At 33.9% G+C, this 22,206-nt stretch overlaps 1 protein-coding gene across 7 annotated transcripts in view; it reads left to right on the forward strand.

The window, feature by feature from the left end:
- Positions 1–22,206, forward strand: part of LRRIQ1 (leucine rich repeats and IQ motif containing 1) — a 224,631-nt gene that overhangs the window by 54,953 nt on the left and 147,472 nt on the right. For 6 of the 7 annotated variants that reach the window (XM_070788886.1, XM_070788891.1, XM_070788890.1 and 3 more), the window contains exons 11-13: positions 544–570; positions 17,715–17,908; positions 18,692–18,819. In XM_070788886.1, coding sequence (XP_070644987.1) covers positions 544–570; positions 17,715–17,908; positions 18,692–18,819 — 349 coding nt within the window. The remainder of the gene's footprint in view (positions 1–543; positions 571–17,714; positions 17,909–18,691; positions 18,820–22,206) is intronic. The other variant, XM_019960315.2, reaches the window with a different exon arrangement.

The following is a 22,206-nucleotide window of genomic DNA, read 5'->3' on the forward strand; positions in this document are numbered from 1 at the left end:
ATACCATCCCTCTGGGTTTTAAGGCTTGTTACCATCATTGTATTTCATGCTTTCTTTTACCTGAAATTTCCCATTAAGAAAATTTCGGCAAAATTGGTAAGATTTTGTTTCTATAAGTAATGTTGAGAAAAAAATGAAAGAAACTTTTCTTAAATAAATGTTGCCACAGTGATCATTAAAGCTGATAAAACTCATCTGTGGGGAATCTTTCATGTTTTGAGTTATTTTTTTTAAATGAAGAGCCAACACAAATGAAAAATAGGTGATTTGTAAATTATAATTTGTTTTCTTTTATCCTCCAAAAATATGTTGTATTTTATTGACTTTCTAGCAGAAACATTTTAAAACTAAATTAATTTTAAAAATTCATGCTTCATGACCAAGATGTTTTATAGAACTTAGTATAATCAATATAGTAATAGATAACTTTTTTTTTACTACCAACCAGACATTTATTTTATGTACTTTATACATATTAACTCATTTGATTTTCACATAAGTGGTATGAGTTGGGTACTGTTTAATCTTTTTTTTTTTTTACAGATAAGAAAACTGAAATACAAAGTTTAAGTAAGTTGTCTAAAATCACACCATTATTTAGTGATAGAGCCAGGATTTGAAAATCACTTGTCTATGCTGATACCTGATTTTTTAATTGTTGCATTCTATTTCCTCTCTCATAAATATGCATTTAGTATAATTTAAGGTTATTACTGTTTTACTATACCATATTATAAACTCTTATGCTGAAACATATAATTTTAAGATTTATTCACTAATAAGTTTATTAATGAGCAAATATATTGAGCACTGACTATGTGTAAATGTTTTTCCAGGCATTAGAACAGAAAGAAAGAAAATAGGTGTAAATCGATATATTTTCTTTGTTGACTATTGGGTAAAAATGAAAATAAGTGTGTTGTTAATGTGTAAAAGCATATAATTGTTTTTGTTTCCTTATTCATGCAGCTTCTGTCTCTGGTATTTTAGTAAAACTTTAATCTGGAAAAATGGTTCCTTTGAGGCCAATAATTTATAAATCATTAATTTATAAATTTCAGGTAACACATTTGTAGAAAATATTATTGTAACTAGATAGATACCAGGAGTTTTTTTTTGTTGTTGTTTTTTCTTGCTGCTTTATTTTCAGTTAATACTGCCTTTGAAAAAAATGAAACTAGTATTCTAAGTTTGAAAGATACTGAACTAATTCAGCATTTTCACCCAGGTTTGATTACTGTATTATGGCTCATGGAGAAATGTGCCTGAGTTAATTCTTGCTACCAAATGTTGTCATTGGAACATTAGGAAAAAATAATGAAGTAAAATAAGAGAAAGCTGTAGATGTTTTGCTTGTAGGAATGTTTCTCATTATACACTTAGTGAACTCCTTGGATTCCACTAGATGGCGCTAGCTTACTAAATACTACACAATGCCTAGTACAAAGCTGAAAGGGATTTTGCAGATCTGCCAGTCCAGGCTTCTTGGTTTACAGATGGAAAAACAGACCTACATAGTTTTTATCTAACTTCTGGCATAGGTGGGACTAGAATCCTCATTTCCTGATTCCTGTTTCAGTATTCTTTTTTTTTTTTTTTTCCCTATACAACCTGTATGATCCTGAAGGACTTCTGATGGAAATTGAAAATCTCATGTGTAACTTAGCACGTTTGTACATAGCTGTCAAACATAGCAGTCGTGGAGCAACTCAAGGAGGTAGACCTTACCAAACACTTATTTAGTGAAAACCTTCCGCCTGATTCAACATCTTTATTTTTGCTGTTCCTTAAAGGAAAGTTGTTTTTTTTTTTTTTTTTTTCCCCTCCTGTGGCAGGAATGTTTTATTAGACGATTGGCTCATGTCTGTGGGAGGAATTCTTTGAAATAGATATTTATAACAAGTATAGCAAAATGCTAATTTTGCCACAGGCAATGGCTTTTTGAGGGATAAATGTACTTGACTTCAGTTTTATTTTGTGGGACCTAGGAAACTTTTAAAGGGCTACTAAGGAATATATTGAAGCTGTAGACTCAAGAAGATTTAAGCAATTCTGTATTATATGAAAGTCCTTTAAAAGAGACTGTTGAATTTTGGGGGAGTTTATTTGTTTTGTTTTGGATGGGTTGTAGAAGAAATGTCAGAAATTTTGACTGGGAGAGAATAATTTTCTTAGAGATGTTGAGGAAATAATGATACTCTAACATAAGTCTTGCTATAGGTCTATTTTGCTCAATTCTCATCCTTTATTTGACAACAAAGAGTTTCTAAGATTAAAAGAGGAAGGGGGTCAATTTATTCTAACTTCCTTCCCATCTAGATTCTGCCTTTTGATCCAGTGCATTGACTGGGTCAAATTACTGTTTAACCAGTTGTGTATAGACATTTCTGAGTGTGTATTAATATCCTATTCCTTCTTCAAGTTTTAGCTCAAACATATCTCTTTGAAGCCTTATTTGGTCACTGCAGTTACAGTTTTCTAACTCCTTTTTTTTATGAGGGTGATTGTTAGTAAACAATAACTATTACTTTTAGTACGAACATGTGAAAGTGTTATACATACTACTGAAAATATTTTTCTTAATCCTCCCAATAGTATGAAATCATTCCCATTCCACAAAAAAAGGAACAAAGGATTAGAGAAGTTAAATAACTTGTTTATATATATAGCTATTTTCAAATAGGCATGTGTTTTTAAAATTCAGGACTGCCTGCCTCAGGGCCTGCTCATTAGTGATATACCCTGAAGTGAAGTGAAATTCCCTCAGTAGTGTCAACTCTTTGCGACCCCATGGACTGTAGAGTCCATGAAATTCTCCAGGCCAGAATACTGGAGTAGGGAGTCTTTCCCTTCTCCAGGGGATCTTCCCAACCCAGGTCTCCCGCATTGCATGTGGATTCTTTACCAGCTGAGCCACAGGAAAGTCCAAGAATACTGGAGTGGGTAGCCTATCCCTTCTCCAGCGGATCTTCCCAACCCAGGAATCGAACCAGAGTCTCCTGCATTGCAGGTGGATTCTTTACCAACTGAGCTATCAGGGAAGCCTTAGTGATATATACCGTACTGCTTGTTGAATGGGGCACTGGTCCTGTTAGCATAGTCCCAGAGGAAACATGATTTACGTGACTCCTGTGATGATTGTAGATTGCAGATCTTTATTGTCATAGGTTTTTTTTTTTTTTTTTTAATATTTTTACTGTAACACTGGAAAAACACAAATGAATTTTTTTGGACGATCCATTTTTGAGGCCATGTTATCTGGTGCACACAAATTTATAACTGTTATCAGTTAAGTTCAGTCACTCAGTCGTGTCCAACTCTTTGGGACCCCATGAATCACAGCACACCAGGCCTCCCTGTCCATCACCAATTCCCGCAGTTCACTCAAACTCACATCCATCGAGTCGGTGATGCCATCCAGCTATCTCATCCTCTGTCGTCCCCTTTTCCTCCTGCCCCCAACCCCTCCCAGCATCAGGGTCTTCTCCAATGAGTCCACTGTTCACATGAGGTGGCCAAAGTACTGGAGTTTCAGCTTGAGCATCATTCCTTCTAAAGAAATCCCAGGGCTGATCTCCTTCAGAATGGACTGGTTGGATCTCCTTGCAGTCCAAGGGACTCTCAAGAGTCTTCTCCAACACCACAGTTCAAAAGCATCAATTCTTTGGCACTCAGCTTTCTTCACAGTCCAACTCTCACATCCATACATGACCACTGGAAAAACCATAGCCTTGACTAGACGAAACTTTGTTGGCAAAGTAATGTCTCTGCTTTTGAATATGCTATCTAGGTTGGTCATAACTTTCCTTTCAAGGAGTAAAGCGTCTTTTAATTTCATGGCTGCAGTCACCATCTGTAGTGATTTTGGAGCCCAGAAAAATAAAGTCTGACCCTGTTTCCACTGTTTCCCCATCTATTTGCCATGAAGTGATGGGACCAGATGCCATGATCTTCGTTTTCTGAATGTTGAGCTTTAAGCCAACTTTTTCACTCTCCTCTTTCATTTAACTGTTATAGGTTTCTGTTAAATTGACCCACTTTATCATTTTTTAATGTCCCTTTTCAACTGTATCAGAGCTTTCATATTTGGTCTTGTGTGTCTGACAAAATCAAACCAGCTTTCTTTTGAACTCAGGACTTTTCTGACATTCTTAAAAATTATTGGGAACCCAGTTAGCTTGCATTTATATGGGTCATATATATCAATATTTACTGTATTAGAAAAAACTGAGATGTGTGTTTTTATTTGTTAATTCATTCAAAGTTTAATAAAGTCTTTGCATTTGTAACAGTTTTAGAATAATGTATTTTTAAACAAAAAAAAAATACAGTGAGAAGAGGGTCATTGTACACATATTTGCAAATCTCTTTAATGTCTAACTTAACACAAGACAGCTGGATTTCCGTGTGTCCTTCTGCATTCAATTTGCTACAATATCACACCTCATGTAGCCTCTGGAAAGCTCCACTATACACTCTTGAGCAAATGCTAGTAGAAAAGACAAATGGCCTCTTAGAATTATTATGAAAACAGGTTTAACTCCATGAAATCTTTAAAAAGTATCTCTGGGTAGGGACACTGTAGCACACTTTGAGAACTGCTGTTTTAGTGTTTACATAATACATCTTTCTCTAACCTTTCACTTACAGTATTTCTACAAGTTCTCTTCTTGGAATTTTTGTACTATAACAGAAAAATGTGTTGTTTTGTTATTGTTTTATCTAAAATGCCTGACAAATTCAGTTTGATTTGTAGCCTTTAAGTCCCTGATAGTGTAATCAATAATTAAGTACAGTTATTGAGATATTTGAGATTCAATTAATCTATTACTATTTGATTCTATTTGTTCTTCCTTTTCTGCTTTTTTCCCCTCTTTTCTTGCCTTCTTTTGCTTTTGCTGAGGATTTAAATTATTCTATTTTTCTTTTATATTTTCAGTTTTATCTTATTTTAGTATTCTTTTGGCTTACCATAGATGTTATATCATTCCTTCTTTCTTTACCAAATCTAAGTTTATTTACCACCTTCCTCTTTATTCCAAGGCAATTCTAGGATCTTAGAAAATTTAATTTGTTCTCTCCCAACTTAATGTACTATCAGTAAGTTATTAACTCTGCGTGCATATATATGTGACTATATGTGTGTTTTGAATGCCTTAAGACAACATTATTTTATAATGTCAATATCATTTGGATTTTCCAAATTTGCTGACATGTTGAGTGCAGCACTTTAATAGCACCATCATTTAGGATTTTAAATAGCTCTGCTGGAATTCTCTCACCTCCATTAGCCTTATTGGCAACAGTGCTTCCTAAGGCCCACTTGACTTTGCACTCCACCATGTCTGGCTCTGAGGAGAGACTACACCATCATGGTTATCCGCGTCATAAAGATCTTTTTTTTTTGTACAACTGTTCTGTGTGTTCTTTCCATCTCTTCTTGCTGTCTTCTGCTTCTGTTAGGTCTTTACCATTTCTGTCCTTTATTGTGGCCATCTTTGAATGAAATGTTCCTTTGACATTTCCAGTTTTCTTGAAGAGATCTCTAGTCTTTCCCTTTCCGTTGTTTTCCTCTATTTCTTTGCATTGTTCATTGTTCGTGCTAGTAAGGTTATGCTCAAAATTTTCCAAGCTAGGCTTCAGAATTACATGAACCAAGAACTTCCAGATGATCAAGCTGGGTTTAGAAAAGGCAGAGGAACCAGAAATCAAATTGTCAACATTTGCTGGATCATAGAGAAAGCAAGGGAATTCCAGGAAAAACATCTACCTCTGTTTCATTGACTAAAGTCTTTCACTGTGTGGATCATAACAAAATGTGGAAAACTCTTAAAGAGATGGGAGTACCAGTATCCTGCATCCTGAGAAGCCTGTATGTGGGTCAAGAAGCAACAGTTAGAATCCAGTATGGAATAACTGACTAGTTCAGGATTGAGAAAGGAGTATGACAAGGCTGTGTGTCACCCTGTTTGTTTAACTTATATGCAGAGCACATCATGCAAAATGCCAGGCTGTATGATTTACAAGCTGGAATCAAGACTGCTGGGAGAAATATCAGATAAGCAGATGATACCACTCTAATGGCAATAAGTGAAGAGGAACTAAAGAGCCTCTTGATGAGGGTGAAGAAAGAAAGTGAAAAAGCTGGCTTAAAACTCAATATTAAAAAAAAAAAGTAAGATCATGACATCTCGTCCCATCATTTCATGGCAAATAGAAGGGGACAGGGTGGAGCAGTGACATATTTCCTCTTCTTGGGCTCTAAAATCGCTGTAGATGGTGACTGCAGCCATGAAATTAGATGCTCCTTGGCAGGAAAGCTATGACAAATCTAGACAGTGTTAAAAAGCAAAGACATGATTTTGCCAGCAAAGGTCCGTATAGTCAATGCTATGTGTGGTCTTTCCAGTAGTCATGTATGGATGTGAAAGCTGCACAATAAAGGCAGAGCACTGAAGAATTGATGCCTTTGAACTCTGGTGCTGGAGAAGACTCTTGAAAGTCCCCTGGACTGCAAGGAGATCAAACCAGTAGATTTAGGAAATCAACCTTGAATACTATTTGGAAGGACTGATAATGATGCTGAAGCTCCAATACTTTGGCCAGCTGATATGAACAGCTAACACATTGGAAAAGACCCTGATGCTGGGGAAGATTGAAGGCAGGAGAAGAGGGCAACAGACGACAAGATGGTTGGATGGTATCAATGGGCATGAACATGCACAGACTCCAGGAGACGGTGAGAGACAGGGAAGCCTGGCATGCTGTAGTCCATGGTGTCACGAAAAATTGGACATGACTTGGCAACTGAAAAACAACAATGAAAGTCATTTTTTAAACCTTTCCATTGATCTTTATTCTATCTTTTGTCTGTGATATCCCTTTCTCTTGAAGAATATGTGTGTGCACACACACACATCTGTGTATTTTGAGATACCTACTTATTATTTGATATGCATTTGCTGCATTGTGATTATATCCTATTTTATTATGGTTTCCTTGCCTAGGTTGATGTGCAACAACCTAATTGTTGATCCTTGGAAGAAAAAATTATTTCCCCTTTAAAGATTGTTTTTTTTTTGGCCATTGTTTTCATCAGTTTACTCTGATATTCCTACTGTAGTGACATTTGTATTCACCCTGCTTGAATCCACTGTACCTCTGGCATCTTTATTCAGTCTTGAACATTTCTGAGCTATCATCTCTTTATATAAATGAATAGATGTAGATATATATTCCCTCTGTATTCTATAACCCCCTTTATGTTTTATAATTCTCTGACATTTCCCTTGCATCTCTACATGTCATTCTGGATGTTTCCTTTTGACTCAAATTATAGTTCACTAATTCTCTCTTTAACTGTGTCTAATATAATGTGCGATCCATTCATAAAGGCTTGTTTGCAGTTATATAGGTTTTCAAGTTTAAAACTTATTTGCTTCTTTGGTTTAGAATTCAATTCACACCTTATAGTACCTCATACATAAGTTTTAGATTTTAATTTTCTTTAATAGGCTCAGCAGAGTTTTGATAATTTCTGTGTCTGGTAACTCTATTATCTGGATACCTGGAGGATAGTTTTGATTATATGTTGTTTTCTGGTTCTTTCGTCACATGATGTTATCCCAGTGTTTAGTTTTCTTTGTTAATTTACAGTCAGAGAATACTAAGAAAAACAAAACTACAGAATCAATTTGAGGTGATGATTTTATTTTATTTTTTCTCCAGCGTTCTTTGCTGTTTAAAGCTACAAGCATTAGCAATTTCTGTTCAGCTAATCCATATTTTGGTATTGATATTATTTAATCTGGTCTTCAGTACCTTGGGAACTATTCTATATTTGTATTAATGTGTAGCACATGGAGGTCCTAACCATACGTGTAGTAGGGATTCTTGTTCCTCTTTTGCTGAGAAGAGATGTGGGGTCAATTTTGATCCCCTGGTGCTACAAGGGATCAGATTTTCCTTTTTCAGATTAATCAATATCCTGAATGATACCCATGTGTTCACCTCATCTCTTCTGGAACTTAATCCTCTCATTCTACATAATATCATTTATTCCTATGTGCCTTCAGCTACGTTTATATTTTTTCTCATTACCTAGTCCATTGTTACTGTAAACAGAATGTCTTTGCTACATTTTCTATTTTCCCCCTTCTCCTCTGAGGTCTTCTTTTGACTTACTTGGTATTTCCCACCTCATCTCCTCCTTTTTTCCCTCAATTGTTTTATAGTTATATACTTTATTAATTTAGTGGTAACCAAAGAAATTATAAAATACACTCAGTTTATCTCAAGTTCATTGATTTTTCAGAATTTTAAGTGTATTTTTATTGAACCCTTCAAGCTACACAATTATGGTTATTTTATACAGTCAGTGTTTGCACATATTTGCCTATGTTTATTGCTTTTAAGCCCTTTATTCTTTTTTTCATTTAAGATCTTGAATCACCTTCATTCTTCATGATACAGGTACTTTAAAAATTTTTCTCTAAGAAGAGAACCAGTTTGTGGAAGATTCAGTTTTTCTGTAAATATATTTACTTAATGTTTATTGTTGAATTATAATTTAACTGGGCGTATTTTTCTAAATTGAACTTCATTTTCTTTCAATAATCTATAAATATTATTTTATTACTTTTTAACTTTCAATGTTGCTTTAAGAAATCAGTTCTTAAATTTCTGAAACTTTGAGGATATTTCCCATGTCTTTTCAAGTATTTTTTCTTGTTATTCCTATTATGAATTTTTATTCGGACGTGTCTAGACATCGGTTTCTTTTTAATTCATCCTGTTGGGGTCTGATGAAATTATTGAACTTGTGATTTTCACTTTTAAATTTTATCTGTTAGTCATTATCTCTCTTCAAAAGTTATCTTCCTCATTTTGTTGAAGTACTTTATATACAGTAGATCTTCTGACTCTTGTCTCCACATTTCCTATATTCTATCTTTCTATCTTTCTTTACTTCCTCTAGTTAATTTCTATATGTTCCGATTAATAATTTCTAATTTACTGTTAATCCTAGTCATTGAGTTTTTATTTTGAGTTAATTCTGATTCTCGTGTGGGTCCAGGTTTGCTGGGATTTGTTATTTCTGATAACTCTTATGGCATCTTATTTCTTTGTGTATTTCATGTACTTTTTGTTACCTGTTTCTTTCTTACACTTTGTGATTTTTCCTAGTTATGAGATTAAAGTTTGTTCTTTAGAGACTTTTTCGGATTTCAAAGGACAGAAGCAATATAGAATCATTTGTGCTACATCTTTGGTGGAAGTTTTCTGCTCACCATTATCGTGAATTTGAATGGCAAACCTATGGGAGAGTCAGCTTGTGTTTATTATTTTAAAGGAAGGACTGTTTCCCTTTTTCACTGAATTTTGAGGTTTTGAGATAGGTAGTTTAATTTCCTGTCTTCTGGTTGGGTATAGCTGATTGGGGTTCCAGTTTACTTGGGGTTGTCTGTCATACTTGCTTACTGTTGGTGAATTTTAAGTTTTGTTTCCTCAAATTGTGAGGCTATAGAAATTGATCTTCATATTCATTGGATTTAACAAGTTTCCTCACTCTGAAAACTGGCTTTGCCGTTCTGCTTACTTCTCTTTGCCTACCCTGTCTATTCAGATTTTGGACTGAGAATTCTTCCTTAACAGCTCGTTTGGAAACACTTAAAAAAAATGTAGTTACTGTTTTTAGTTATTTTCAAGGGTAAAGATCTCACTATCTGAACAGAAATTTCTGGAAATTGAATTTTGTATCTTTTTCTAACTTTTAATCTACATAATCTTATTTTCTATAAATTATAATGTAAAATGATAAAATAACAATCCATATTCCCACCATCCAGATATAGCCAGTATTGATGAACTTTCTAGACTGTTTTTAATCCATTTTAAAAATCACTACTGTAATATTGTTTTGAAATTAACTTTATTCACTTAACAATAAATTGTGAATAATTGTCCATGTCATATTTTTTTTAAATTCTAGTTGAATTTATCAAGTAAATGATACTTGAGCAGATATTCTGTCTATATACATTTTCTATTTCCATGAGGACACAACAGAGTCTTAGGACTGTACAAGAAGTTATGAGTTTTATATTACAAGTAAAGCTATTTTTATAAAAACAGATTTTCATATTTCTAATAGGAATGTGAAAACTGTAAATAATTTGTATATGTTAACAGAAAAGATATTTCATGCCTATTATTTCAGGAAATTAGGAAAAAATTATCACATATAAGTAATAAGAAAATAAAAACTGTAATAATCATAACTAATACCTGAATAGAGATTCAAAACTCTTTGAGGAATAGCAAATGTAAAATGGTAAACAAAATGACCTGCTTTATGAAGAAGATATGTTATACAAAAAAATGTGATCAAAATACGAAATCACTTAAATGAACACTATCTGTAACAATTCAGGCCATGATGCCTACTTTTTCTATGTCAATGAATCTACTTAGGATAAAGATTAAAGAAGGTTTAGATAATTAAGTAAAGTTTAATTAAATATTAAAAAAATGTTTAATAAAACCTGTGATTATTAAAGTATATGTAAAGAGGCATATATTTTTTATTCTAATAGTGAAGTAACAGTTTTTGTTTAGTCCTTAAATTGTGTCCGACTCTTTTACAAGCCCATGGATTGTAGTCCACCAGGCTCCTCTGTCCATGGGATTTCCCAGGCAAGAATCCTGGAGTGGGTTGCTATTTCCTTCTCCAGGGGAACTTCCCAACCCAGGGATCCATCTGTGTCTCCTGCACTGGCAGGTGGATACTTTACCACTGAACGACCTGAGAAACCCTCATGGACATTGCTCCACTGCATTTTTATATGTTGGTTTCTGTATTTAAACTAGGGGCTAACTTGATTTTACTCCTTCGTAACTGGTTTCTGCTCAACTACGTGAATAATATATCCTTTGTCCTTGATTAATAAATTCAGCAAGACATCTTATTGTCAGTAAACTTACATAAGTTTTTCTTAGAATATAATGTTTTTAAACTATAGATTTTTCTTCCTTAATTTCTGGACTTTTTTTTATATAAATTTGAAAGCTTTTTTGGCTTAGTTCTATTTCTCAATCATAGATGATCTACATTTTGGTTGACTTTGTCATGTCTGTTTTTATCTAATTAATGTAATCTATGCCATTTAATCTCTGCTTCTAAACATTTTATTCTCAGTATGGCTATCTCTTCTTTGTGAGCCATCCAGTCTTTATCTCTCTGTCCTGTACACTGGTTTTTCCAAATGGTTTATCACTTCTGTTATGGTGCTATTTTGCTCCATTTGTTTACCTACTTCTGTTATTTTAGTGTATTTGAATTCTCATTACATTAAATTTCTTTAAATGTTCTTTCCTAGCCCAAAACATTTTCAACATATTTTCTTCTTTCTCGCGTGTTCTTCAGAGTAGGATCCTTACTGTATTAGTTAAATATTTTTCTGAAGCGAAGTATCCCAAAATTTAGCAGCTTAAAACCACAGACATTTATTACCTCCTGTTTTCTGTGGATTGGGTATCTGGAACTGGCTTGGTCGGGTGGCTCTGGCTCAGGTTTCTCTTGAGGTTGCAGCGCAGCAGTGTCACCGGGCTGCCATCACCTCAAGACTCAGTGAGGCTGAAAGGCCTACTTTCCATCTCATGTTCACATGGTTGTTGGCAGACCTCAGTATATATTTTTTAGATGATTTCCTTCTCTTTTCTTCATTAGGCATACACACGCACGCACAAATGCACATCTTCCCCATCCTCCCGCATTGTTAATAGTTAGGCCAGTGTGGTACACATCCTGCCAAATCTCTTTTGCCATTTCACTAAATTTCCTCTAAAATTTTGATCTTGAAATCTAACACATATGCCCTCCTGTCTATGAACAGTGTTCCCACAATTTGTCTGTATAACAAACCCTTCTCATGATTGATAGCATCAGTTTGTTCTCATTTTGTTCAGTCCAACCACCATTTGGTGATAGTGGTAGTCAGAATTAAATATAGAATAACAATTCTATTCAGTACTTGCTCTGATTTTTTAAAAAACATATTGTTTTTAAAATTATTATAGAATAAGTACACTCTCATTTAAGAGGAGAAGGAAATGGCAACCCACTCCAGTATTCTTGCTTGGAGCATCCCATGGACAGAGGAGCCTGGTGGATTACAGTCCATGGGGTCACACAGAGTCAGGCATGGCTGAGTGACTAACACTTTCGCATTTAAGAATTAAAACCTAGAGAAGTATACAGTGTACACAGTTTAACTTCTCTCTGCTTCTTCCATTCTCTTTCTTATTTTGAGGAGTAACCACCATTTACAGTTGCTTACAAATCAATCTAGGCCTTGTTCAATGTAGTACAGTCATAGAGGTGTATATTTAATATAAGGTATACTCAATAGCTAAAATCCTATGTATGCAACTTGGATTTTACATGCAAAAATACATCATGGAATTCTTCTATGTTAGACTAGTTCATATTGAAGATTATACATATTCATTTTATAGATGCTCCATGATTTATTTGGGCTTCCCTTGTGGCTCAGCTGGTAAAGAATCCACCTGGGTTTGATCCCTGGGTTAGGAAAATCCCCTGGAGAAGAGAAAGGCTATCCACTCCAGTTCTGGCCTGGAGAATTCCATGGACTATATAGTCCATGGTGTCACAAAGAGTTGGACATGACTGAGTGACTTTCACATCATAATTTATTTTACTATTCCCTTACTGATAGACATGTAACTTTTATCCATTTCTTTGCTTTTTAAATAATATGGCAAGGAATCTCTCTCTATGTTACTTCATAGTTGTGTGTGTGTTACTATATAATTGATTCCTAGAAGTAGACATGCTCAAACATTCCTTAGTATCTGAGGCTTGAAATCATGGTAATTTCACCAGATTAGATTCTCTGATGGAATCTCTACAGACAACTGTACCTTCTCTGTATATTGATAGAGATTCATGACGTCTTAATATCTGAAATTGGCTGATTTGTTGTTGTTTGGTCACTCAGTTGTGTCCAACTCTCTACAACCCCATGGACTGCAGCACACAGGCTTCCCAGTCCTTCACCATCTGCCAGAGTTTGTTCAAACTCATGTCCATTGAGTCCGTGATGCCAACCATGAGATCCGACAATCTCATCGTCTGTCATCCCCTTCTCTTCCTGCCTTTAGTCTTTCTCAGCATCAGGACCTTTTCCAGTGAGTCAGCTCTTCCCGTCAGGTGGCCAAAGTATTGGAGCTTCAGTTTCAGCATCAGTCTAATTAGCTGATGAGTTTTAATTCTTCCTTAGCCTAACATGTCACACCCTGATTGTTGTTTCTCACATATTCAGGCAGTGCTGAGTGGTATGTTCAAGGAACAGCCAGGAGGTCAGCTTGTTAGAATGAACCAAGAGAAAGGGATAGTAGTAGAGGATTAGTTCAGAGATGGGATATTATGGGCCATTTTAAGGACTTTGAAGGGTCTTCTCACCATTATCAAATATCTAAAAAGTAGTCGACACTCACTGTCTCCCTCCCACTGCACTGTGGCTTCCCTTCTATTACTCCATGGGGACCTCTAGCAAAATTCTTCTGCTGCATCATTACTTGCTAAGGCAGTGGCCTTTTCTCCTCATTTGCCCACTCTGGCTCACACTGTCGACTGCATATAATTTAGTGTAAATAGAAATACCTTCGATAATTGTAAAATGTATATTTATTCATCACTGCCATCAGCACAGAATCTAATTTGCCTTTTCTTTTCCCGATTATTCTCCTGCTTTATGTGCTGTTTCCTTTTACTTTTAGCTTTTGTGCCAGATTATTTGCCTTTCTTCAGTGTGTAACCTAAAGTTTCATGCTTGGTTCTCCTCTTAGGTGACTCTTGAAAAGTTTCACAAGTGCATTCCCTGCTCTAAATGAGCTAATAGAAAATCCTGTTCTTGATTAGCTCTAAGAAACTTAAGAGCAATGTGCATGGCTTTAAAAAATATTAAGCTTATGGAAGTAGATTGCTTAAGGCATTTAAATATTTGATAAAGGACATTTTATACAACTACAAATTAATATTAATTAGCATTTCCTTTTGATTGAAATTACTTATTTGCTTGAGCAGGTTAATTGATGTTCAGTTCAGTTCAGTTCAGTAGCTCACTCGTGTCTTACTCTTTGCGACCCCATGAACCACAGCACACCAGGCTTCCCTGTCCATCACCAGCTCCCGGAGCTTACCCAAACTCATGTCCATTGAGTCGCTGATGCCATCCAACCATCTCATCCCCTGTCATCCACTTCTCCTCCTGCCCTCAATCTTTCCCAGCATCGGGGTCTTTTCAAATGAGTCAGTTCTTCACATCAGGTGGCCACAGTATTAGAGTTTCAGCTTCAACATCAGTGCTTCCAGTGAACACCCAATGAACACAATGATTTCCTTTAGGATGGACTGGTTGGATCTCCTTGAAGTCCAAGGGACTCTCAAAAGTCTTCTCCAACACCACAGTTCAAAAGCATCAGTTCTTTGGTACTCAGCTTTCTTCACAGTCCAACTCTCACATCCATACATGACCACTGGAAAAACCATAGCCTTGACTAGAAAGACCTTTGTTGGCAAAGTAATGTCTCTGCTTTTTAGTATGCTATCTAGGTTGGTCATAACTTTCCTTCCAAGGAGTAAGCATCTTTTAATTTCATGGCTGAAGTCACCATTTGCAGTGATTTTGGAGCCCAAAAAAATAAAGTCAGCCACTGTTTCCATTGTTTCCCCATTTATTTGCCATGAAGTGACGGGACTGAATACCATGAAATTACTTTTCTGAATGTTGAGCTTTAAGCCAACTTTTTCACTCTCCTCTTTCACTTTCATCAAGAGGCTCTTTAGTTCTTCACTTTCTTCTGTAAGGGTGGTGTCTTCTGCATATCTGAGGTTATTAATATTTCTTCTGGCAATCTTGATTCCAGCTTGTGCTTCTTCCAGTGTTTCTCATGATGTATTCTGCATAGAAGTTAAATAAGCAGGGTGACAGTATACAGCCTTGGCATACTCCTTTTCCTGTTTGGAACCAGTCTGTTGTTCCATGTCTGTTGTTCCAGTTTATTCTGATCCACACAGTCAAAGGCTTTGGCATAGTCAATAAAGCAGAAATAGATGTTTTTCTGGAACTCTCTTGCTTTTTCCATGATCCAGCGGATGTTGGCCATTTGATCTCTGGTTCCTCTACCTTTTCTAAAACCAGCTTGAACATCAGGAAGTTCTCAGTTCACGTATTGCTGAAGCCTGGCTTGGAGAATTTTGAGCATTACTTTACTAGCGTGTGAGATGCATCCAATTGTGTGGTAGTTTGAGCATTCTTTGGCAATTCACCTTTTCCAGTCCTGTGACCACTGCTGAGTTTTCCAAATTTGCTGGCATATTGAGTGCAACACTTTCACAGTGTCATCTTTCAGGATTTGAAATAGCTCAACTGGAATTCCATCACTTCCAGTAGCTTTGTTCATAGTGATGCTTCCTAAGGCCTACTTGACTTCACATTCCAGGATGTCTGGTTCTAGTTGAGTGATCACTTCATCGTGATTATCTGGGTCGTGAAGATCTTTTTTGTACAGGTCTGTGTATTCTTGCCACCTCTTCTTAATATTTTCTGCTTCTGTTAGTAGATATGATTACAAAGAATTCTAAACTGAAGTATTTTCTGTTTTGACAGATTTTAAATTTGCTCAGTCGTGTCCGACTCTTTACGACCCCATGAACTGTATAGTCCATGGAATTCTCCAGGCCAGAATAGTGGAGTGGCTGCTGGAGCAGCTGTTCCCTTCTCCAGGGGATCTTCCCAACCCAGAGATTGAACCCAGGTCTCCCGCATTGCAGGCAGATTCTTTACCAGCTGAGCCACAAGGGAAGCCCAAGAATACTGGAGTGGGTAGCCTGTCCCTTCTCCAGTGACTCTTCCCAACCCAGGAATTGAACCAGTGTCTCCTGAATTGCAGGCAGATTCTTTACTAACTGAGCTATGAGGAAGCCCATATTGAAGCTAATATATATTTATTATTGTATGTTATATATTATTTCTAATACTTTGGAGTTGATAGCATATGTTGGCTCATTTTAGTCAAATATAGGGCAGAATAATTCACTCCTTGATAACATCAGATAATAATTTTCTCTTGGTCATAATTTTTATTTTATATTACAGGAAAATACCAATACATTAATTCTAAATAAGAATTTTAAAAAACGCAATTATTGTCTGGATCAAAATTTGAGTCTTTCTTTTGTTCATTTGGGTCTTCTATGCCTTTTCCTGATTCTCTTAGGTATTGCAAAATTTTTCATTATGTGAAAATTTACATTTTAGCATAAAATTTTTCATGAGAAATAATCATCCATAACATTAAGTTGCTTTATTTTACTCCAACTATTAGATATACTGTAATTAAAATTTTTTTTCTTAATATGTATCTTTTTGAAGTATTTTTATAATATACTCAGAATTCTAGTTATTACAGTATCTGAATTTGTAAAAGATAATACAAAGAATTAAGTTTTCTTGTGAAATCTTGGTAATATTACTTGATTCTTCCTTTTATTTATCCATTGTAGATATAAACAAACCATCTGCCCTTTCTGTAAATCACAGTATATAATAAAAAGATAAATCTTGGATTAAATGCTTTAAATTCCTTCAGGAACAATTAATTACATTTATTCCCAATTTTAATTTGTATTCATAATTATGTTTCTTTTAAGATCATCTTTTAATTTATTATCATATAACATTTTTGGAGAAAAACTATTTCATCATTTAATTGAAAAAGATACTTTGTGCAGACTTGACAAAAAATCAGAATGAGGTTCAGTTCTCTAATGTCTAGTTCAATGACTCCCATCTGCATAACACTCACAGAAGACATACTGCTTGCTAGTACTTACTCTAAACCTTAAGTTATATTTCAGTTTCTGGAAATGCTTATTTCACATAACAGAGTAGTAACTACGGAGAACTTATATAGTAGAATGTTCACTCTAAATAAAATTTTTTATATTTTTAATATATTCCATGAAATTTTTACAGACTTCCTTAGCATCTCTTTCCAGTGATCACTTATTTAAACAACCTTCTCAGTTTTTTCTTTATAGTCACTGAGCTGTAGTCTAAGGCTCCTTTGATATTTTTTAGATGGAAATCATTGATTTTTTGTTTATTTGTGTAAAAAGAAGGCCACTGTCACAATCTTATAATACCAGAAAAATATACTAATATTTTATTGATATTAATAAGTTATACCTATTTCATTAGTGAATCTAAGGTAGATATTTCAATGGTATGAAAATTACATTCTATTAATATATAACCAACTTAACCAAACATTCAAAAGTCAAAGACTCTGAAACTGAATTTAATACTGTTATTTTTTCAATGATTACACCCCCTTCCTTGTTATATTTTCATTTGAAATACAACATTCAATGCCCAATATATGACTTCTAGTATTTTGTTCAATTTTGAAGTGGTATATAATTGTCATTCAAAAATATGTCTCTTCGGTATAAGTTCAAATAATAATGCATTTTACTCTTACACATATTTTTTCCTCAGAAAATGGAGCTAAGTCTTGTAATTAAGAATATTCAGAAATAAAAAGATGCAGTCATTTAGCAGAAAATGGAAACTCTAGAGTTTGGAAGAATGTATGATAAAGTGCCTGGAAAATTTTTCTTCCAGGTGGCTTAGAATCATTGAAAAATCTTCAGCAACTGATCGTGGACCATAATCAGTTAATCAGTACGACAGGTCTTTGTGATACACCTACCCTTATGTACCTGGATTGTTCACACAATCATCTTACTGAAGTTGAGGGCATTGAACAATGTGGATTGCTCCAAATACTGAAGTTACAGGGAAATTATCTAAGTGAGGTAATTGATTTGGATTAATTTGATTAACACAACATTTTTCTTTTGCTGCAAATATCAACCACACATTTTAAAGGCAGTTTAATTTTTATTCTTTTTGCTTATCAACTGAATTTGATTACCAGTTTAAACTATTATGTACTTTTCACTATTTTTTTAATTTTATTTATTTTTAAACTTTACAATATTGTCTTGGTTTTGCCAAATATCGAAATGAATCTGCCACAGATATACATGTGTTCCCCATCCTGATCCCTCCTCCCTCCTCCCTCCCCATACCATCCCTCTGGATCGTCCCAGTGCACCAGCCCCAAGCATCCAGTATCGTGCATCGAACCTGGACTGGCGACTCGTTTCATACATGATATTATACATGTTTCAATGCCATTCTCCCAAATCTTCCCACCCTCTCCCTACTTTTCACTATTTAAAAACTGTTCAACATTATTACAATATCTTATAAACAAATGAATTCAACATTAGTTTTTAATAATACTAAAATATAGATCATAACTTTTCAGTTATGATTCAGTGTATAAGTGGGACCAAATTTATCTGCAATTGTAATTAAGATTTGTCATGAAGGCTTTTAATTAAAAATATGCTAATTATGAAAATTATTGGAATTTTATTTATAATAACACTCTCAAATATTATACTTTGATTTATGATATGCTGTTTATCAGAATATATCTGTTAGTTTTGGTAGGGTTTATATGTTTAAATTTGTTTAAATGATAAAAATATTTTGCTTAATATAAGCTAATAACTCAACTTTAAATATAGCTTCCATTCTTGGGGAATCACGTTCTTCTCAGAGAATTGCACTTGGATGATAACAGCATTTCAACTGTGGAAACATTTTCTTCATACTGGCTGCCTTTACTGCAAATCCTGACTATCTCTCAAAACAGGTACAAGTATAATTTGCTTTATTAAGCTTAAAGGCAGTGAATGATTAATGTAAATGTATGAGCTTCATAACAAGTAGAAAAGCTGTTAGGTTTTTCCAATAATTCAAGGAATGTACATTACAATAACTTGGTGCATAAATTATAAATCTATCTTCATGTATTGACATATCCTCAAATTTTAGTAGGATTTTAATTGTCACTGATCTTACTCATTTTGTTCCTTCTCACTCAAAAATGTACTTATGGAAATTTCTCAGGGCAGATTTGTTTGTATTTGTAAAGATACCCTCCTTGGAAAATACAGGAGGTAGTTAATTTAATTCAGAAGGATGTCTCATTCTCTCAAATGGTACTTATTAAGTCCTGGAAGAACGATTTTTAATCTGCTCTCAACTTGCATGTCTTTTTGAAACTGTTAAGACAGATTTAAATTTGATTTCCCTAAGGATATAAAGTAACACTTAAAAAAATACCTTAATATTAAATCGAGATGGGTACCTGCCACAGAAGATGCATTTGAAACCACCAAACATCTGGATCTTTGCAGAGAATAGCTAGTCTAAAACTGAAACTGAAACAGGAGTACAAGATGTATATGCCTCCCTCTGTTTAATATTTCATTGAGGCCTATTAACTCTAATATGATTAATTTGGTCATCAAAGGCACAAGAAATAAGGGAAAGGAGCTATCTTTTACAAGAAGTTGTTTCTGCGAGTGGTATAATTCTTGCAAAACAAGTGAACAAAGACAACTCATTGTTTTATATATATATATATATATATCCCCTCCCAAACATAATTTTCTTTCAATTTCTGTCACAATAGTGCTCATTCTTTGAGTCCTAAATGATTTGACTTCTACCCATTAAACTATTCCACAATTTGACATATCAAAAACTGAATTTGTATTTTAAAATTCCTTCTAGTTGTTCTAATCATATCTGAAATATGAAAGTTGATTTGCCTTTAAAAAGATGTTTATTCCTGAACAGCACTGTCAGATAATACTATTTAAGTAATTTAGACCATCACAAACTTATCGGATCTTTTCACAGTATTTTTCAGGTTAGAAATATACAATTTCTGTAGAAATACTCAGTTTATGCTTTGGACAGACGGAGTAAAGCACTCAGTTACTGACATATCTAACATTTTATAGAACTAGATTTCATGCCACATTGATGAGCATAATAGTCTTAAAGAATTTAGAAAATATTTAAGACATCAACATTTTTGAGAAATAATTCCATTATTTCTGTGGACAATTTAAATCGTCAAAGGAATATTCTGCTTTTAAAAATTAAAGTTAACACTAGCTAATAGACTTTTGCACTATCAATATGGTGTGCCTTTCTCACATCAATTATAGATGACCAGGAATTTTATAAAATGAACTATTTAAAAAATTTTAGATTTGATAACAATAACTGGGATACTTAAACCAAATAATCCTTATTTATAATTTTGTTTGCAGCAATTAGCTTCTTAACACTTGGATATTCAGGTGGTGTTTGCTATATTGGGTGATATGAAACTTAGTAACATATGTCCTTACCCTCAAAATCTCTTAGAAATAAAAGAACAATCTGGTGCACTTAGCTATATAAAAAAGTGGTAAAATTATATAATATATATTATTTTGCATTTTTAAACAATATCACTTATATTTGAAGGTTTTTTTGTGTGTGAGTTTCTGAAAGCTTTTAACTAAATAACCTACCATTTTGAGAATTAAGTGAATAAGTCCTGAGGGCACCAGGGAAATGTGATTGATAGAAATAAACATGTAAATTAGTGAAATTATCTCCTAAAATCAGTGAAAAAATCATCTTCATACTAGGTATTTTTCACAAGAAGCTAACACCATTAACTGTAGAAATTACCCATATTATGTTAAGCTTTTACCATGTGAGTTGACTTTTTCAGAACTACTTTAGGTTTGGTAAAACTCAGGATCAATAGATCTGGCTGGGTTTGAATTCTGAATTAACGACTTACCTGTCAGTTGACACTGAGCAAATCTTTTCTCACTACCTGATCCTCAGTTTTTTCACATATAAAAGGTGTGGTAATACCTACCTTACCCATTTTACAGGATTTTGTGATTATTCAAAACAATACTGTATGTCAGTACATGTTGCAAACCTGAGGAGAATTTTATAAATGTGATATTTGGATTTGTGGTTGGCATGTCTTTTAAAATGTACCTATTTTTCTTTTAATTTTTGATAAATATTTTCATCACAAGGAAGAAATTATGTATCCATATGCTTTTTTCCAACAAATCAAATACATATAAAGAATGATGCTTACTGCTTATTGTTTGAAATACTTGTTTCATCCTGACTTCTGTTTTGAATTTTCATTAGGACATGTGACTGTTTTAAGTTTTTCTCAGTGGAGTTCTAACTGGAAGACTCTCCGGCTTCATAAGTCTTTCCTCTTCCAGTGAGACTCTAAGTAGGAGCAGAAAGTGGAAACTATTTCCCATTGGCTGCTCATTGTACAAATCTTTTGCTTTTTGTCGTCTTTGAAATTTATATCTTTTTTATGCCCAGGGCTAATGTGACAAGGTCAAATGGTATTAGGTTTTCACTAATGTCCTTTGTCTTTCTGGTTTGAATTTTCTTGGAAAAAAATATACACAGAATGTCAGTAAAAGGAAAGTTATAGAGGTTAAAAAAAAATGATTCTACTATTAGGTTTCTGCCATCCTAATGAATAGTCATAAAGGTGAATGAATAGCCAGTTTTCTTGATTAAAATTTCAAAAAAAAAAAAAAAAAAAGAATGTGATTCTAAAAGCATGGTTCTCTGAAAAGATAAAATTCTGGTATTATAAAAAATATATAGTTAAACCAAATATTTCTTCACCTCAATAAATACTTTATTTTTGCAAAGAGAATTTTATTTTCAATTTTAAAACTTGATTGGTTATTTTTAGTTGATGTCTCTTATAACCTATATATTACCAAATGTTGCCACATATAACTTATTGGTTAAAAACATGAGATATTCTGACAAAAGAGAAAAACTCAGTATCTATTAATCTTTCAAAATCCTTTTAGCATAAGGGCAAATATTTAGTATTAGAAATATACTAAAGGTAAAAAAAGTAAGAATTTGCTTTTAATAAATGTATTTATTAGAACTGTATTTTCACTTGAAGAACTTAACTTTCTTACTTGTAATAATGATCTAGAATGCCTGAGTAGGAAATGTCATAAAATTAGAACTCAAAGCCATTGATTATGTATTGAAAAAGTTTTATATTTCTTTCTTTTTTTTTAGAATACATGTGATGTTTCAGTAAATTTTGCTATTAAGGAATGTATATGCAGATAATGAACCATATATACAAATGTAATGACCAATATTTGATCACTTT

This window comes from Bos indicus, chromosome 5 (assembly GCF_029378745.1).
Source record: "Bos indicus isolate NIAB-ARS_2022 breed Sahiwal x Tharparkar chromosome 5, NIAB-ARS_B.indTharparkar_mat_pri_1.0, whole genome shotgun sequence".
In the NCBI taxonomy this organism is placed as follows: Eukaryota; Metazoa; Chordata; class Mammalia; order Artiodactyla; family Bovidae; genus Bos; species Bos indicus.